The sequence below is a fragment of the Ambystoma mexicanum genome, chromosome 1p, assembly GCF_040938575.1.
Source record: "Ambystoma mexicanum isolate Mex_15411 chromosome 1p, UKY_AmexF1_1, whole genome shotgun sequence".
NCBI classification, from domain to species: Eukaryota; Metazoa; Chordata; class Amphibia; order Caudata; family Ambystomatidae; genus Ambystoma; species Ambystoma mexicanum.
The window spans coordinates 727,694,707-727,712,376 of NC_090921.1; the positions used below are offsets into that span (position 1 = coordinate 727,694,707).

The window sequence follows — 17,670 nt, forward strand, 5'->3', positions numbered from 1 at the left end:
AGCTGGTTTTGGAGAAATACAGGGCCTTTCTTGTGAATGGCGTGGTGGGTACTGCACATGGCTTTGAAAGAAGCCCGTCAGCTGAATGGCAGCCAATGGAATGTCACGAGTGTGTGGGGAGATGTGTTCCCTGGGGGAAGAGTGTGAGGAGGAGCCTTGCTGCAAAGTTTTGGATTCTTTGGAGCTTCCTGAGTTGGTATGTAGGCGCGCCTAGGCAGAAGGAGATAGTACTCCAGGCACTAGAGGATGATGGCCATAATTGCGGAAACTCTGTGGGGGTGCGGGGGGGGTAGGAGAGATGAGAAAAGAGCAATTTGAGGATGCAGAGGTGGAAGGTGCACAATCTGGAGACTGGGTTGATGTGGCAGGTGAGTGTCAGGTCCGAGCTAAAGGTACATCCTAGGTTTTTGACTGAGGGGGATGCAGTGGGCACGGGTCCCAATGATGGCGGCCAAGTGATGGGTTGGGGAAGGAGAGCTGTTTTGCCACAGATTAGGATTTGTTCTTTCCAGGGTTGCAGAGCAGGTGGTTGTTCATCATTCAGACGTCAATGTCCAAGAGGTAGGATGCCAGGTCTGGAAAGGGTTAGAAGGGGGAGCTAGGAACTTGAGGATGATCTGAGGGTCATCAGCATAGTTGTAACAGGTGAGATTAAGGGAGCGGATGAGTGAGAGGAAGGGTGACAGGTAAGGGTTGAAGAGGAGGGGAGAGAAGGAGGCTCCCTGAGGGACTGGGCATGGGGCAGAGGAGAAATGATGGATAAAGATGATTTGGGAGTGGTCGGAGAGGAAACTGAGCTCGGAGTCCCTGATGACTAGGTCAAAGAGTCTGTTTGTGAGAATGGAGTGATTGATCATTTTGAAAGGCTGCAGAGAGGTCAAGGAAGATGAGAGCAGTGCAGCCCTCAGAGTCTGCTGTTCTTTTTAGGTCATCCTAGATACAGGCCAGGGAGGATTCAGTTCCATGGAGGGGTCTGAAACCAGACTGGGCAGGTTTATGAAGGCAGTGGTATTCAGTGAAGAGACTGAGCTGGGTGTATGCTGTGCGATCAAGTAGTTTGGCCCGGAAGTGATTGTTGAAGATGGGTGGTAATTGGACAGGAGGAGGGGGCCGAGAGAGGGCTTTTTTTAGTATTGGTTTGACGTAAGATGTTTTGTACATGGATGGGAAGATCCCGGCTGTTAGAGAGTGGTTGATTATAGATATGTCGAGGGTGCCTTCACAGGTGGAGATCATGTTTTTGAGGAGGGCCAGGGCCAGGGGTCTCCCAGGGATGCTGATGGGTGGCTGCTGGAAGAAGCCTTAAGAACTCATGATGGTAGATTGTGGAGAAGGAACTGAAGAGGGTGAATGTCGGGGGGGCGAGGCTGTCTGTGGAGTGGAAGGGGGTGTTAGTTTAGCATGGATGCGAGGTTCCTTTCAATTGCTATGTTGAAGTAATGGTCAGAAAGGGTGTCACACAGTGCTTGGGAGACAGGGATGGAGGGTAAGAGCGGAGGGTGGTCTTGAACTCAGAGATAATCTTGTGGAGTCCTTTGCAGGGGTGGTTTGCATTGTCAATGTGGAAGGTGTAAAAGGCGTGTTTGGCTTTTCTAATTTAGAACCTGCATGCTTCTCATCTGTCTAGCAAGAGTGGCTTTCTTTTGGGCAGAGGCGTGGGTCCGCCAAAGTCGTTCCTGGTGATGGTTGAGGGCTTTGATGGATTTAAGGCGAGGGCTGAACCACCTATGTGAGGGAACTGTGCATTGAGGGGGACAAGGGGATAGGGCATCAGAGAGTCATTGGTCAAAGAGGTCTGAGAGGGGGGCTTCTTCTTAGAGGGGGAGATTGGGAAGGGAGGCGAGAAGGGGGCAGGATAAGTCTGGGCAGATGGTTACCTTGTTCTAGAATGGGTCCGGAGGGTGACAGCAGGGGGGGGGCGGGGAGGGAAGGGAGGGCGTGGGAGTCAGACCTGAGAAAAAGATAGAGTGGTCAGTCCCAATGAGGGGATGGGTGAGAGGAGAGGAGATCAGGTTACATGAGCTTAAACATTACATCTAATGTGTGAACTGCAATGTGAATGGGGCCCGATAGGAGTTGGGTCACATTGAGGGCTTCCAATTTATCAAGGAGATGGCGGGTCCTGGGTCTGGAGGGGCTGTCAAACCAGATGTTTAGATCACCAAGAACAATAAGCTTGGGATGAGAGATCAAGATGGCTGATACAGAGTCACCCAGAAAGTCTGCGAAGGTTCGGTTATAGCCAGGGGGTCTGTAAAGGAGGATTGGGGAGGGGGACAAGGTGTAGGAGAGAGGGAAGAAGTGGAGTCGAGAAGGGGAAGATTGCAGAGAGGGGGGGCTGCAAAAGGATGGACCTCTGTCCCTGTATGAGCAGGAGGGTGCCAGGGTGTGTGGTTGAGGGTGGGAGGGTCTGCTGCGTGGCGGAATGTTGGCCAAGGCTGTGCAGGCTGCGCTTAGGGAAGTGAATGTCGAGTGTCGGACAGGAAGGGATTGGGCAGGGATAAAAGGGATGGCCGGTCAGCGGGGTTGTGGTGTACTGCGAGTGTGAATAATTCAGAAGGTAGCGTTGAGGGTTTGAGAACATGCAAATCTCCCGCAAATCAATAGATGAGGCTGCTCTAAGGAATACCCCTCAGTCTGGATGTGGTATTCCAGTACATGAACCCTCAAACCTGACAATTTGCCTCAAACATAGAACTCCCAGGTAACTCCTATAGTTCTTCCCAATAAGGAGCTTGCTTAGTCTCCAACATCTCCTGCAGAGTATCGCCAACTGTAGTACCCCCTCTTCTCAAGTGTCAGCTCTGCCAACGCACTTCTGTCCCATCTTGCAGCGATGTTGTCCTAGGAAATGTCCTAGAAAACCCTTGTACTGGAAGGTTAGCCGCTGGCTTGCAGTGCTCCGTTGAGTCGCTTCATGGGCCACGCTGGATGATTTCCCCTCCATCATCAATATCCTTTTTGTCTCAAATCCCTCAGGGAGCAAGCTTCCAAAACACGAAATACACTTAGAGACTTGTTAAACAGACAAACAATAAGGAACTAAAGAACCAGGACAAGATTCAAAATTATTTTTTATTTTTGGCTCAGTTTCTATCAAAGATATATTTTTATATTCATTTAAAAACAAGATAAAAACGAAAACTGTAAACAGATTGAATACTGTGGCACTTGATTGTTATCTTCTCGGAAGACAAAAGTCTGTTCTCTTCACTGAAAACGAGCCCTGGCATCCAGGGCTATTGCAGAGAAGGCCCATCCGCCTGTGGTCATGTGTGAGAGATTCCTGTGCAGCCAACACCGACCAGTGCAACTGCCCCTCTTCCCGGGCGTGATGGAGAACACTGCCCTTCACTGTACAGCGGAAGCCCTGGAGGAGACCAACAGTCCTCATTAAGCCTCTGCATGGACTACGAAGTCACCCCATCCACAATACAACCCAAGACTGACAGGACACAGCTAGCACCAGCGTTGCAGTCTATGGCCCCGCTGGCACTCCAAAGACAGATGGCACAGCACTGCCCACCATGTCTAGTGGGTCGGCACCGAATACCATATTGAAAGCCCAGCACCAAAGCCAGCACTGTCCGGTATGTCAAAACCCAAGTTGAGCCCAGTCTACTTTGGGCAATCCGCAGACCTGATGGACAAACATTGCCTGCTTTGTCCTAACCCCAGCCTCATAAGCCAGCATGAATTTACTATGCTGAAAGCCAAGTCAGAAGAGCCAGAATTGCCAGTCATGGTCATACCCCTAGCCAGACAGGACATTGGTGTCTGCCATAACTAAACAAAACCTTAGTGGGTGAGAAGTGCATGTCATGAACAAGTGTGAGCCTGGTGGACCAGTAATGGCAGTGCGATGATCTAACTAGCTAAATGAGCGCTCGCGAAGTCGAAAACAGTTGGTATAACTTTAGCTCAATATATTTAAAGATCTTCATCCAGCTAATATGTGAGGTGGTTTTCCATAAGGCACAATGGCCTAAAATCTCTGGGCACATCAATTACTGTTGAACAGTCACTTTGATGTACGGAGGAAGGAAAGACTACCATCCATCGTCAAGGCAACTGTTCTCGGACTCGCTCATCTTTGGTAATACATCTACAGACACCAGATTTTTGACAGCCCCAGCTCGACAATTTCACACCAGGGGGGGAACCAAATTGTGATCAGAGAGTACTGGATTGTATGGTCAAAGTTATTGAGCAAAGTACCTTTAAGACTACAGCTAATGAGACAATACTAGATAACCTACTCAATACACGCAAGAAATTTTGATCTGAGGGGCTCAAATGTTACCATCAGAGTAGCTGCCCATGGTGGGGCACAAAGGAGCGGAGTAACATAAAAGGCCAGCTCAGGTGTTATTACATGCACTACCACGGCAGGATACCTTTTTCGTAAATCGAGAATAAAGACCTAAAATCCAATTCGTTCATATTGGCAAACAAACAATATCCCTCCAGGTGCAAGTGATGGGACCTAAAATAATATCCGAATTCAGGGGGTAAGTGGGATACAGAAAGTAAGGACGTACAAGACGGTCCCGTCCGCCATTTCCCTTCCACGTGCAAGTGATGGGACCCAACATAATATCTGAGTTCAGGGGTGAGTGGGATACAGAAAGCAAGGCCTGTACAAGACGGTCCCGGCCGCCATTTCCCTTCCAGGTGCAAGTGATGGGACCTAACATAATATCTGAGTTCAGGTAGTGAGTGGGGTACAGAATGCAAGGACCGTATAAGACAGTCCCATCCGCCATTTCCCTTCCACGTGCAAGTGATGGGACCTAAAATAAGGCAGGGGTTTTCTAATGGGGGCTTTCTATTAGATGTGATGGAAAGCACGCTAGACAAGGGATTCGTGTCACTTACTGTGCACTGGTGTACGAGGTGAGTAAAATGAGCGTGTGATGAAAGTGTGTGTGCAAGTGAGGGGACTTTTACTTTCAAACGGCATACAAACACTGCCCGGGGTTTCCATGGCTGTGAGGCTGGGGGTTTGTGCAAGGGGAGAGAGCGTGTCCAATAGCCAAGTGCCTCCACAAGCAGACACTTTTCAAAAGTGAACGTTCCTTGAGGAAATCTACAGAAATTGTGAAAACAGTAAGAGGATTAAGAATATGAGCACCCCAGGGCTGTGCGTGGAACTGGTAATGCGACCCGGAGCTCAGACTTTCGGGTGGGGGGGGGGGGGGGGTTGTTTGGCGCGGGTTGAGCCAGAAATCTCTCAACACATGGCTGCGGTTTGGGTTCAGCTCTGCTCTGGACCCACCCCGTGCTACTTGTACACTGCCAGCAAGAAGGGGCAGGTCTAAGCCAACAACCGTGCCCCATCAGGCTCTGCCAATTGCACTTCTCATGAGATGCCAAGGCCGGAGATGAGAAACTAACACTTCCACCTCCAACAGCACAAAGCCCACTCAGTTGTCCACCCCCCCCCCCCGACCCCCGACGACCACTCTTTAGAATCTGTTCAAAGAGAAATTGGTGCAAACTAAAAAGGTACTTCAAGGCAGGTTTCCCTGTTCTGAATGAAAGCTCGGCCATGGCGGTACATGCTGGATTGCCAGAGAGTTTGGGGGTGCAGGGAATCCAGCAGGCAGTCCTTCCAAGAAACACCCAAACTCCGAAGTATGTCCAAGGGGCCAGGACCTCCGGCTTGGCAGCCTAACCATACCTGGGTATCGATGCATTAGGGCCACGCCCACCCCCCTGACTTGAAGGAGAAGCAGGTGTAAGGGCCTCATCATTGACTTGCAGGCCATGGTGGGCCAATCCTCAAGCCAGCGTACCCCTCAGATCGGCCCAGCTCTGGTCCCCTGGATCACCACGGAAGATCCTGAAATAAAAGACAGGCACAGGTTCAGGTGGCATTGCATTCCAGAATAGATTCCATCTTCAACACACCTGCAAATGAGCCCAGCTTCCTGGGGTGCAGGTTACTTCTGTGTGGCTAGCTTGGAGACACAGACCCCCATGCATTCTATGAATGGCCTTGGGATTAGAATCGTCTAGTGCCCAAGTTATTTTTCTAGCACTTAGAAAATCAAAGCACTCAATGCTTCCGATGCTTGAAAGACTCCCACCCATAAGGCATCCACCTCCCCGCCCTGCAGAGGCACCCTCTCAGAGAGAGATGTAAGTGCATGCCTAGTTAAGCAGTGCGCCCAGTACGGCGGAAATAAAACCCCATCGCTTTACCCTGATTTGCAATTTTAGGAACTGCCTTTCCACAGAAGAGTCTTCTTTGTACACCAACATCTGTACCTTTCCAGATCAGACAGAATGGTGATCCACTGTAGGAACATCAGTCAAAGACAAATGCCAACTAGACAAGTGTTCCCACAAAAAGCAGGAGTGGACGTTTACTCCTGTTCTCCAGGCTCTAGTTAACAGAGCCGCTCACTTAACATTTGCACACTTTACTCGATCAAAACAGCTAAAAGAGGACCTACGCTTGAACTGCTGGTGCTGGCACAGGCCACCATTGTTTGTGTGAGAGAATGGTACGTCCAGCCCACTGGTATTATCCAAGAACCAGTTAAGATTTTGAAGTGGGAGTTTTTTACTCCCCATTCTTAGTTTTGGCAATTCAGTGGCACTAAAGCACCACCTATTAGAATACATCCATAGAGAAATGGCATACGAGATGAAACATAAAGCTCGAGGGTGTTTGGATTTTTACCCACCCATTGACGGCCCATGGCTATGCTACTCCCTATGGCCATTCCCAACCAACTTCCTGCCCCTACCCGCCCATCATCTTCCTGGGATGTCTTTGAGCTAGCTTTATGAAGCATTACTATCAAACTTTTGTGCTTGAAGTGCCTGCCAGTGTTTTTTCAAAGCAGTCTACTGAGGGTTTAAGACTTATTTGGAGCTATAAACATACCATTGGTCAATATAAATGTCTTAACCAAGTCTGCCTTCTGCCACACTAGTTACAAGCACTATGCATGCCCTTCACTGAAGCCCTCCTGAAAGAGGGCATTGGCAAAGCCAACGGTTTTGGGTTGTCTCTATGTTTTGGGTCATTTGCCATTGACTACTATTAGATGCCCAGGTAGTCGCACCATTTTGCAGTTGCTACCCATGCTGGCCAGTTAGTACCAATATGGCAGTGCCTGACGAGGGCCGTTCCCATGCCTACACAAAAGCCCAAACTGTTGGCATTGCCACTGCTGGTTTTAAATTGGCGGTCAAATTATGGTTTAGGGAGTAAGCAACAAAATTCCTCCTGGAAGAAGGCATTAGGGGAGTACAAATATATTTGAACTCGAACACGAATGTCTTTTTGTAACCCTTACTTCTTTCCACCTAGTAATTCCTCCAAATTAAAAGATTAATGTTGTCTTCAAGGTTCTTCTTCAGATGAGACTGTAATAACATTAAAGCTCCTTTCTGGGGTACTCCTTTTCTGATCCCACTGATCTGAACATATCCATGGAGCTGTGTGGGTGGATGCAGGGGGCAAGATCCTACGTGTCCGTTGTTTCCTATTTTTTACTCCATATAGTAATTGATTTTTGGTTGGGTGTATATGCCTATTTTTAAGGAGTACACCGCAAATCTGTAAGGCTGGTATCACTAACATCTGTGTCCTACTGAATGCAGCTGGCGGAATCTGCTGGCCCCTCCCATTTCCAGATTGGCGGTGAAAAAGTTGTGGGAACAGGACTGTTCTGCTCCCATCTGAACCACATTAGCAGGCACAGATGGAAATTGCCTTCCCACACTGAGTCATCGTTGGACGGGCCAATTAGCACATCCAGCATGGAATAGAGCAGTAGAGTTGGACTTACTTTTCATGCAGCAGCGGCTCCTCCACACCATGGGGTTGTCAGCGTTTCCAGGCCCTAGGTCCAAGCCATTGTCTTGGGCGGCAACGGTGCAGGTGGGAGAACATGTCCCATGGACCATTAGCATCCACAGGCTTCGTCATCCGTCTCCAAGTCCTGCGTCTCTGCACAAAGAGGTCTTGACGTACTTCGGGGAGCAGTAAGGGAGGTTGAGGAAGGCGCCACTCCATCGAACTGTGCGCGTCAAAGCTGGGAGCGGAGCCCTCTGACATTTCTTTAAAGCACTCGAGTGTGAAATTAACAGGATATTGTCCTCTTTGGTATTAAAACTCCAGACACAAATTAAATTTGATTTGGTTTTGTAAAAATACATTAAAAAAAAAAAAAGAATACTTCCACTTGTAGCTGCCAAAATTTAGAGAGTCTGAAACGGAGCCGCCACATTTGGCACTTTTGGTCTGAAAGTGGTTAGGGAATCAGGCGTTCTGCCTTTTAGGCAGAAGGCAGAGGGCAGAGGGCAGTGGGAACTGGCGGGATCCAAGAGACAAAGGGAAGAGAAGATCAAGGTTTCCTGTACCGGGAGGAACTCTTCAAAGTGCCAGTAGAGTTTCCATCCTCTAAAGTGCGGTGTCCACCTCGCTGAAGAGTCTCTGCCCAGGACAACAACAACCCAACAAAAAAAATTGTAAAACAAAAAAATCTAGGTGTACACATGTATTAAAAGGCAGCAAGTTTCATCAGTTCCAGAGGAGCACAAGTGTGAGACTCGAGCACATGAGGAGGTGGAGCCATGTGCCCAGCGATGTCTGTCGTGCCGCTCGGCCAGCCGACCTGGTGCCATCTGCAGAGAAAATGAGAAACACCGTCAGATTGGTTGAGCAGGAGGCAGCCAGCAGAAAAAAGTCATGATCCCACTTGTGCACCCTCTACATGGGGGGTGGGTCTCCAGTGCGTGCCAGGAACAGGGAAAGGTTACTCACCCGTGATAAAGGTTCTCCGGGGACGGTAGGGAGGGTTTTCGACCCAGAGTTAAAAGTCTACTGCAACACCCCTGACATCAAGCAGCATCCCCGAATGAGACATTGGGGGTGTTGTTCTATGCTTAAAATACTGTAGAAAGCACCCCCGCAAGTAACATTTCTTTCTCCAGCAAAAAGATACTCCCCAAATGTATAATCTTCCATTAACTTCCCTCAAGGCTGGATCGCACACACTGGCACCAGGGAAAGGTTTCTAATAATCAGGGAAGGGCTCCCGCTCATGGCCTTGGATTAACTTTTCCTTCTTCATGAATAGGAGTTTCCATGATGTCATATGCTGGGGCTACTTATCCCCAGGCATGAGGGTCTTGCCAGATGCGGGGATGGAATGCACCACATAATGTAAATAAAGTCTGCCAATGAGGGAGCAGCTTAGGTAGCAGGATGAGGGCCTCGGGTGTGGATGAGTCCAACACATCAGGACCATCAGGTGCCCACCGCAGAGTGGCACGGTGCTCGCCCATGGCTGCAGAGGCCCAATACAGTAACTAAAGAGCCCAGGTCAATTCCTGGCATGGCCCGGAACAGTAACGGGAGTCTGAGCTCAACTCGCCATCATCCATTGCCCTCATTCTATGGGATGGCTGACCCAACAACCCAATCACTGGAACAAAGTCACATGTTTACAGAGCTGGTTTATGGTCGGTGTGTGCGCCCCTCACCTAAATGTCCCAAATGGCCAGGGCTCCACCCTTCCCTATTGAGTCAGGCCACCCTTACCAGAGTTACCTAATGTACCTCACTACTGCCAACCCTCACGCTCCTGAGGTGCCTCAATAGACCTTCCAGTCATCCTCCTTTCAAAACACCCACCACTGCAGCCCTCGCCACATCCAGAAACCTCAGGTCTTGCCACCCCACCCCCCCCCCGTCACGAATCCACCAAGTGAAGATCAAACATCTGAGCAGTAATCTTGCAATGCACGGCCAAACCCGGATGCAGCTGGCCCAGCACAGGAGTGAATGTCCTCAACATTATAGCCATGGATATTTGCTTTCAACCTTTCCTCTCCTAAAATGATCAAGTACACCCCAATCCAGCTCTAGCCCAACTGCTCCCACTATTTATTAACTTCTGGTCACATACAAAGTGCCCCCAAACTACTGCACTCATCTGTATATAAAATCTGCTCTTATTTGCACTCTGGAATCACTGCTTTAAATAAATAATATAAGAATACAATAAAACGTATATTACTAGGCTGATCCTATCTGACTGAGCCTTGCACTCATTCCATCTCCCTGATGTACCTCACTCCGCTCTCTACTTCACTCCTATCACCGAAAAACCCACTAACCATTTCTTCTCTTCCACACTCCTCACCTACAACACACACCCAGAGGTAGTGAATGAACCCACCAAAACACACAAACCGCACATCACCCTCTAACCAAGCTACAAGCCCAACCACTGCAGACCACAAACAAATCGAATACTAGACATCAGCCTGGCGGACACAAAAAGCACATCCAGAAAGCTCACATGCACAGATGCCAGTTGCTCCTGGTTCGGCACACATTAACAGATAACACAACATCTATCCTATCGCTCTCTCCCTCACTAACCAACCAAACCCACTTTTCCTTGCAGAGCAACAGGAGTGCCTGGAGACCATGAAAATGGCAGCGGTGAGTGGTATAAATCAACTTGTCATATTGCTCACCAATATAACTAGCTCTGGCCAACATCAGCCTATGAGGTGTTCAGCAAATACACTAGAAGTGGTAGAACTAATTCACTGAGACCTCTCTAATGCAACCTCCACTTTCCAGTACCTTAGTAAACTACTTTGAGCTCCCCGGGCCTCACTCAAAATACTTATCTAGTATTACCTTTCAAATTCATACAAGAAACCACTCTCTATCTACACATATTAAATATTTTCGTTGACGCAGTTTCCCTTGCTCCCGTTCCCTGGTCTTTCGTAGACGCAGTTGCCTTTGCTCCCGTTCCCTGGTCTTTCGAAGACACAGTTGCCCTTGCTTCCGTTGCCTGGTCTTTCCTGGATGCAGTCGCCCGTGCTCCCGTTCCCTGGTCTTTCCAAGACGCAGTCGCCCTTGCTCCCGTTCCCTGGTCTTTCATAGACGTAGTTGCCCTTGCTCCCGTTCCCTGGTCTACCTCACTCTGGCTGTCCAAGCATTACCTTCTTCGCTCACTCAAAGCAGGCAGCAGGCACTTACCACCCTGACCACTCGAACCGCCTTCATCTTTTCCTCCGCCTCCTCCTCCTCCTCCTCCTCCTCTTCCTCGAGGCTGGGATTTGGGAATTTGCGCATCTGGCTTTGCTGTTTCAACAAATAAAAAGGCATGTTTCTAGAAGATGCAGGCAAGGCGGCAAAAGTGCTCCAGGTGGTCTCCCTAAAATCTAACAGGCTTTAGATCAGCAACTGGCACGTAGGATACAGGCGCGGCAGATCACGGTCAGCATGCTGTGGAGGCAGTGGTCGAAGTGGGTGGGGCAGTTCGGAGCGGTGCTCCTCTACTTTTTTCTTTACTGTTACTATGCTTTTATTTTAAAAACAAACTGTTCCGGACTGGTTTGCTTTTGAAATAAAAGTGCAGGAAGAAGTTGAAACTTGCACTTCAGTGCGCCCACTGAACATCCCCTTAAATAGCAGGTGTGTTTGTTTGGGCGTTTGGACTGCACGTGGGAGGCGGCGTGGAGATGGGGTAGTGGAGACCAGGCAAAGCAAGCAGGGAACAGTTTCACTGCTTCATTTCAACACGTTGACCACTGTGTGGAGGTATGCAGCAAGCTGCAGCACTGCCCTGAGGCTGAGAAGGAGGCACACTGCGCCAGCTGTGTGTAGTCCTCTATTGAGTGTTTTGGCCCAGTCTGTCTGACTGCATTCATCATTCGTTACCCCGTTAAAAGTTATTCTATCAGGAGTTCTCGACTTTACACTGTGCACTCATTGGAGTTAGAGCAGCATGGAGCCATATTTATACATCCTCGACTTTTATCAAACCTTTTCATCTCACACTCTCGATAGAATGTTATATCCGTATACTCAAAAGAGCTCATTACCTTAGATCTCACACTGGTTGGAGATAGAGCAGCCCTTTTGGGATCAAAATAATATTTCTTTTCGTAACGACTGTCCGTTCGTTCATTCATTCATTCATTCATTCATTCACACACTAGGCAACTGCACGTGGGGGATTCCACTCTTAAGATACATCAGTCTCAGGTCATTCATTCCCCTAGTGCCACTCATCTTCCATACCCCTCCTGTCGCTGAGGGAGGTTATCTATGTAGAATGCGTTTTGTAGACTCTGGTTTTAGGGCACATGACCATTTAAGCGGGCCCCGATCGCCTGGGTGTTTTTTTTACTGTTTTTCCTGACATACAAGTTCATGGAGCCAGAATTCCTTTTGTACTGCTCTTGGATACTGGGAATATGTAGGGATCTTCTTATTTTACAACAGTCAGACGACCACTCTTCATGCAAGCCATGTTTATTAACATTGTACTTGTTTTAGTGTACCATTTTCAGCGCACGCTGCTTTGTTTATATGGATGACGTCACGGCCGCCGCTGCGGCGTGGCGTCATCGCGTTCTACTGGAATGCAGATATTTAAAGCGGCCATTTTTAGCGGCAATCCCTTCTATGGACGCTGCATACCCACATGGGGATACACCTTTGAAAGGCAGAGTGGTACGCCATTATAGACGTTTTACTTCCACTTGGTATAGATTTGGCCCACTTTTCCATATTGAATTGGGCTTTTAGTTGATCTAGCTTCTCCCTTTTTACAGATGAACGATTTCAGAGACTCATTTTCAACTGGGAGCTACATTAGCTCTTTCCTCTGACAGTGCTGTTATTGGGGCAAACTTTCCACTTTTCATAACCTTTTTCCTATACAATGTCCCCCTAGATTTAGGGCACAGTCTATTTGAGTGATATTCCATTCCATGCTTTCAGAGGGAAGACAGACCCTTCTCTCGCATGATCGCCCTTATTTTTTGAAGACTCTTCTACTCCTCGAGGACACGGGGCGAGTCTAAATCTCTAGTAGTGATTTAGCCCATTCCCTTCAGGAACAATTTGTTAAATAATAATACATGTCTGTTCCATGGTAGGGTTATACATTGGGACAAGGATATTTATTACTTTGGACAACTGAGAAGACATTGGAGTCCACGAATACCCGTTATTATTCAAAACTTAAAGGTACATACTTCTATGATTGGGTGAGCAATAGTCGCACTTTGTGGACAGATGGATATATTTCACTTCGATATAATGTCTCACCACTTGGGATTTGCAATGATGTTGTCTGTGATGCTGAAGCGGTGAATAGCAATAGAAGCTCTTTGTGGACAGATGGATACCTTATGTTTAGACATATGGGCTTACAACTTGAGAAATGCTATAATGATACATGTGATGCTTTTCATGCGCACATCGTTCACCCATGACTTGAGTGGGCACACAATGAGTTTGCCGTTCAAGATACACGCTTAAATGCTGATAGTGTATATGATTTTCTTTGTTATTTTTGTTAATCCTAGCCAACATGTTCTTATCTTTCACTTATATTTTGATATTGTACAAATCTCAGATTGTTCATTAACTCTATTCTGGAGAGATTCATTACTTTTATTGATCATCCTTTAGATTAATTACTTCTTGAAGACCCCTGATGAAGAGAGAATATCTCGCAACACATTGGGTCAAACCCCACCCTTTTTGTGAATAAAAGGTTTTAAGAAAAACTAATTGTGAGATTACTGTCTAGTGTATGCATACAAACCAATTTTTCCCCTGAAGTAATCAAACTTTATTGCAAATCTATATAAAAGAATCTTCAATTGTTTGGGTTTCTTTTAAGCTAGTGATAGATAGCAAGGACACCCTCCAGCCGAGGAGGGTCTTGAAAGGAAGGCCTTCAGCCGAGGTGGACCCTGCAAGGAAAGCCTCCATCCGAGGTGGGGCCTGCATGGAGAGCCTCCAGCTGTGGTGGGGGATGGTTAATCAGCCTCCAGTGGATGCGTTTGAGGGAGGATGTCCTGTTAAAATAGTTAACACCAGGACAGGCATGGTAGCCTCAGCCATCATCAATTCCTTACAATCTCGACCATCCCTCAAAACAACCTTTGGCTGGAAACTGGTTTTCTCACGTGGAGATAGTGGCCTAATCTGGAGGTCTCCAGCAGCAGATGGACAGCCTGTGAAGTCATTATTACAGAAGCTCACAGTGTTAATAACGACCCCACTCCCACTGACCTCAGTCACAAGATCTCACCTCAAGCGTGCCTTATACACTCACTCTGCCACTCCAGACCACCTTCCCAGCAGACCTCTGGATTCCCCTTTCTACCTCTCCTTCCCCATTCAGATTCCCATTTCTGGCGCCGTCCTCACTTTCAACCCTGCAGCAGCTTCAGATTGACCCCCGAGCGGTTTCCACACAGAGAGGCGGCCATGTCCCGAGACTAGGAAAGTTCCCAAAGACTCGAATGGCCTTTCCATTAGTTACTAGGGGACACGTCCTAAATAGTAAAGCGTGGGGGGTCGGGGGGAATCATCAACAAACGCAATGGGATGTGACATCACCAAAATTAGCATATCAATGTCAAATATGCAAATTTCATTAAAATGGCTTTGCATAACCACCCAAATTGCACAGGACGAATGGCAATTTCCCTTCATAAAATCACACAAAACCACGAGGATATTTTCTTTGAATAGTGTTTTTGAAAACGTTTTAAACTAAGAACCAATGCAAATGTTTTCCCTGGAATTTGCAGTACCGAAATGGGACATTTCACCTTTAGTTTGGTATTTTATATCAGGTTGTGTAGTGCAGTGGTGAAGTGTCTGGCATGCAAACCTGACTGCAGTTCGATCCCCGAGGTCGTCTTTAATTCAAAGAGGACATTTAATGTTTCTCATTTTAGCTGGGGGGGGGCGTGTACACCCTCAGAAAAAAGTGGATGGACGGCATGTAACCTCGACTTGAGCCCTGGGTTACTTCGTCCAGGCAAGAGGCTTTCCTGCACCCACAAACCAATCATTGTCAGGCCAGGAATACATTACGAAAAACAAACTTTGCCCAATTTGCACCAGATTACTGGGACACTTCCCAGCTCTTTGCAAGAGCGGCACCTACCTTGGATGACCTTGCTAATTTGAGCATCACTGCCAGCAGCTTGAGCTGGGATGGAGGAGGGTAATTAGACTAAACAGAACCAGCCTCACGCAATTTAGCAGACGAGTGCCAGGTGAAGAGTTTTTACAGATCAAGAAATTAAACTTGAACCTTATTCTGTCACGTTTGCCACTTTGCCTGTAAAAACTCAAATTTCCAGCCAGACCCTTCTTTATTTTTAACAAAAAAAATAAGCCTCGCCTTAGAGCTGGTAAACTGTTGTCAGCTCAATAGATGTTTACTTTAGCTCTGCCAAGCAAGCTGTGAGCTAGCAGACAAATCTAGCTTCTGAAACTCTAGCAATTCTCCGTCTAGAGCTCTTATGCAGGGCTCCACAAGCTGCATTTTCAAGGTAAGCCCCGCTTGATTAAGTCAATGCTTGTTGCATGCTGTGCGTTTTCTCTCCAAAAGTAGCTCCAATACCATTCAAAAGTGCAAAAGGCCCTGCCCTCTTAGAATTATGGGCAGAACACTTCTCCACAGCACATGTTTAGCGCATAGGGATGATACAAAAATCAGACGACCTAGAAATCCTTTACAATACAACAAACTAGTGCATAGTAGGTTACCAAGCCTGCCACTTCAGAGCTTGCTTAGCACTGAAGGAGCGTGTCATTTATGCTGTGCCCACCACTCCTGCAGTGGTCTCTGGAGGTTGCTCAAGTACGTGGGCCAATGTCTATACAGAGCAGAGTCAGAGGAGACGGGAGGGGCAGGCAAAGAGGAACAAGAAAAGCAGGAGCAGAAACCACGATAGCATAAGCTTAGACGCATGGCTGCTACAAAAAGAAGTGAGGCACAGATTATGCACTCAGAGGTGCGGCGATTTCTGCAGCGCGTTATGTCAGATCTTTCTACTCTTAGTGTAGTGTGTGGTTGTGTGATGGGATCAAGATGTGCCTGAGCATTCCCAGAAAATAGAGTAGCCTGATCAGAAGAGAATGGAATCTCTTTTCCAGATTCCTCCAGGTGCAGGTTCCTGGGGCTGCCAAGGCTAAAGGGGTCTAGAGGAGCCTCATCAAGAGTGGACTGAGAGAAGGCGGAAGCTGGAGGTAAGAGCAGTGAAGAGAGGATCATCACCTGGGAGTGCCCTGCCATCCAATCAAGAGGATTTTCAAATCTGACCCTATTTTACTGTGTCAGTGTTTGAGGCTTGCCCTCAAGCACCTTAACTTGGCTATGAATGTTGAGGATGGCCTGGTGAGCCAATGTTGTAAGAAAACACGAGCAGCTGCGGTATGAGCGAATACATTTCCAGTGATATAGGGAGAATAATAACACGCACATCAACACTCGGATTCCTAGAGCGCTTTACACCAATGAAAGTCCCTATAACAGTGCTGAAGAACAGAAAGGGTCATTAAGGATTCAATCCATCAAAGCACGCAGCTGTGGGCCAAAGAGGAGCGCCGTAGGGCCCCTCAGCCATCCAGTCTAGAATAGGGCTGGCTGGGTGACCTTGAAGGTACTCTCATGTGAGAGTGGTGACCTTTAGTGTGTAGGTTAGGTTCCCTGCTGTGGATAAAGCCTGGATGCTGCTACCCAAGTAGTCATTGGGCCCTGCCGAAAGACCAATGGGGATCCTGAATCATTGTGGGGACTGTTGTCCTCTTAAACAGGGACTGCCCCTCTGGCCAGGCCCCCCCACCCCTACCAGGGGCTATCTAGCACCTCTCCTCCTCCCTTGGAGGCAGAAGGGGCGTCCCCTGGTCCAGCCACCTCTGGCCTGGACCCCGGGGAGCCATTGGCAGTGGCTCCCCCAAAGCATGGAGGAGATACAGAGCAGTCCTAGCCGGGGAGGATTTTGACGCTGTGGTTTTGGCCGTGGGCGGTTCCCGATGGCCGCACTCAAGCCAGGTTCGCACTATGGGCACCAAGTCCTTTATGGACAGTTGAGACTCCTCGTCAACGAAATTCAGTGGTCCTGGGAAATTACTGTTTGGCAGTTTATAACCAGAGGCGGACGCCCGCTACTCTGCAAAACCGGAAGTGACAAGGGAACAATAAAAGCCAGACAAACCAAAAGGGCTACCTTAGAAGTCCAAGGAGATTGCTTTACTTATGTGGCTGGGACCGCCCCCAAATTGTGTATGACTCTATAAATGTGATCTTATGTTTCCAAAATATATAACAATTGTCCTTGTGATTATTATGAAGAATGTAACCATTGCATACATGTCTTAGACCCTGGGGAAGGGGGGGGGGCATAATGGGGGGGGGTGGCCCCGCTAAGTTGCTGGGATCCTACGGGAATAATATGCACAGGCCACCTCTTCCCTTAGCTGCAGTGTTTAGATAAGTTACCAGGTGGCAGCACTCAACACAGGGAAAAACAGCCGGTTTCACTACACAAACTGCCCCTTTAAACAGCACTAAATTCTTGTGCTGCTCGGGAAAGAACACTTTTGGGAAATTGAGAATAGTGCCCCCCCAGTAAGTGCTCTTCAGAAGGAGGTCACGCAGAAAGGCTGACAAGAGTGAACTTTTAAAAAACAAATATAAAAAAGACGGGGTTAAAGGCATTCAGGCTGGGACACGCCAAAGGGCGTAGACCAGCAGACAGATTGTTTCTTTTGCGTGTAATTCCCATTTTTGAAAATGTTAAGCAGCAGCACTGTTGGTTTTCTCTACTCGAGTGGTTAGTCAATCATGGAAACCGGGG

At 48.0% G+C, this 17,670-nt stretch overlaps 1 protein-coding gene across 2 annotated transcripts in view; it reads right to left on the reverse strand.

The window, feature by feature from the left end:
* Positions 1-3,056: 3,056 nt before the first annotated feature.
* The window catches only part of EFNA4 (ephrin A4), a 241,342-nt gene continuing 226,728 nt past the window's right edge, over positions 3,057-17,670 (reverse strand). Inside the window, exons 4-6 of one of the 2 annotated variants that reach the window (XM_069650159.1) lie at positions 11,027-11,131; positions 7,809-8,646; positions 3,057-5,845 (exon numbers count right to left, since the gene is read on the reverse strand). In XM_069650159.1, coding sequence (XP_069506260.1) covers positions 8,543-8,646; positions 11,027-11,131 — 209 coding nt within the window. In that variant the 3' untranslated portion in view covers positions 3,057-5,845; positions 7,809-8,542. The remainder of the gene's footprint in view (positions 5,846-7,808; positions 8,647-11,026; positions 11,132-17,670) is intronic. The other variant, XM_069650160.1, reaches the window with a different exon arrangement.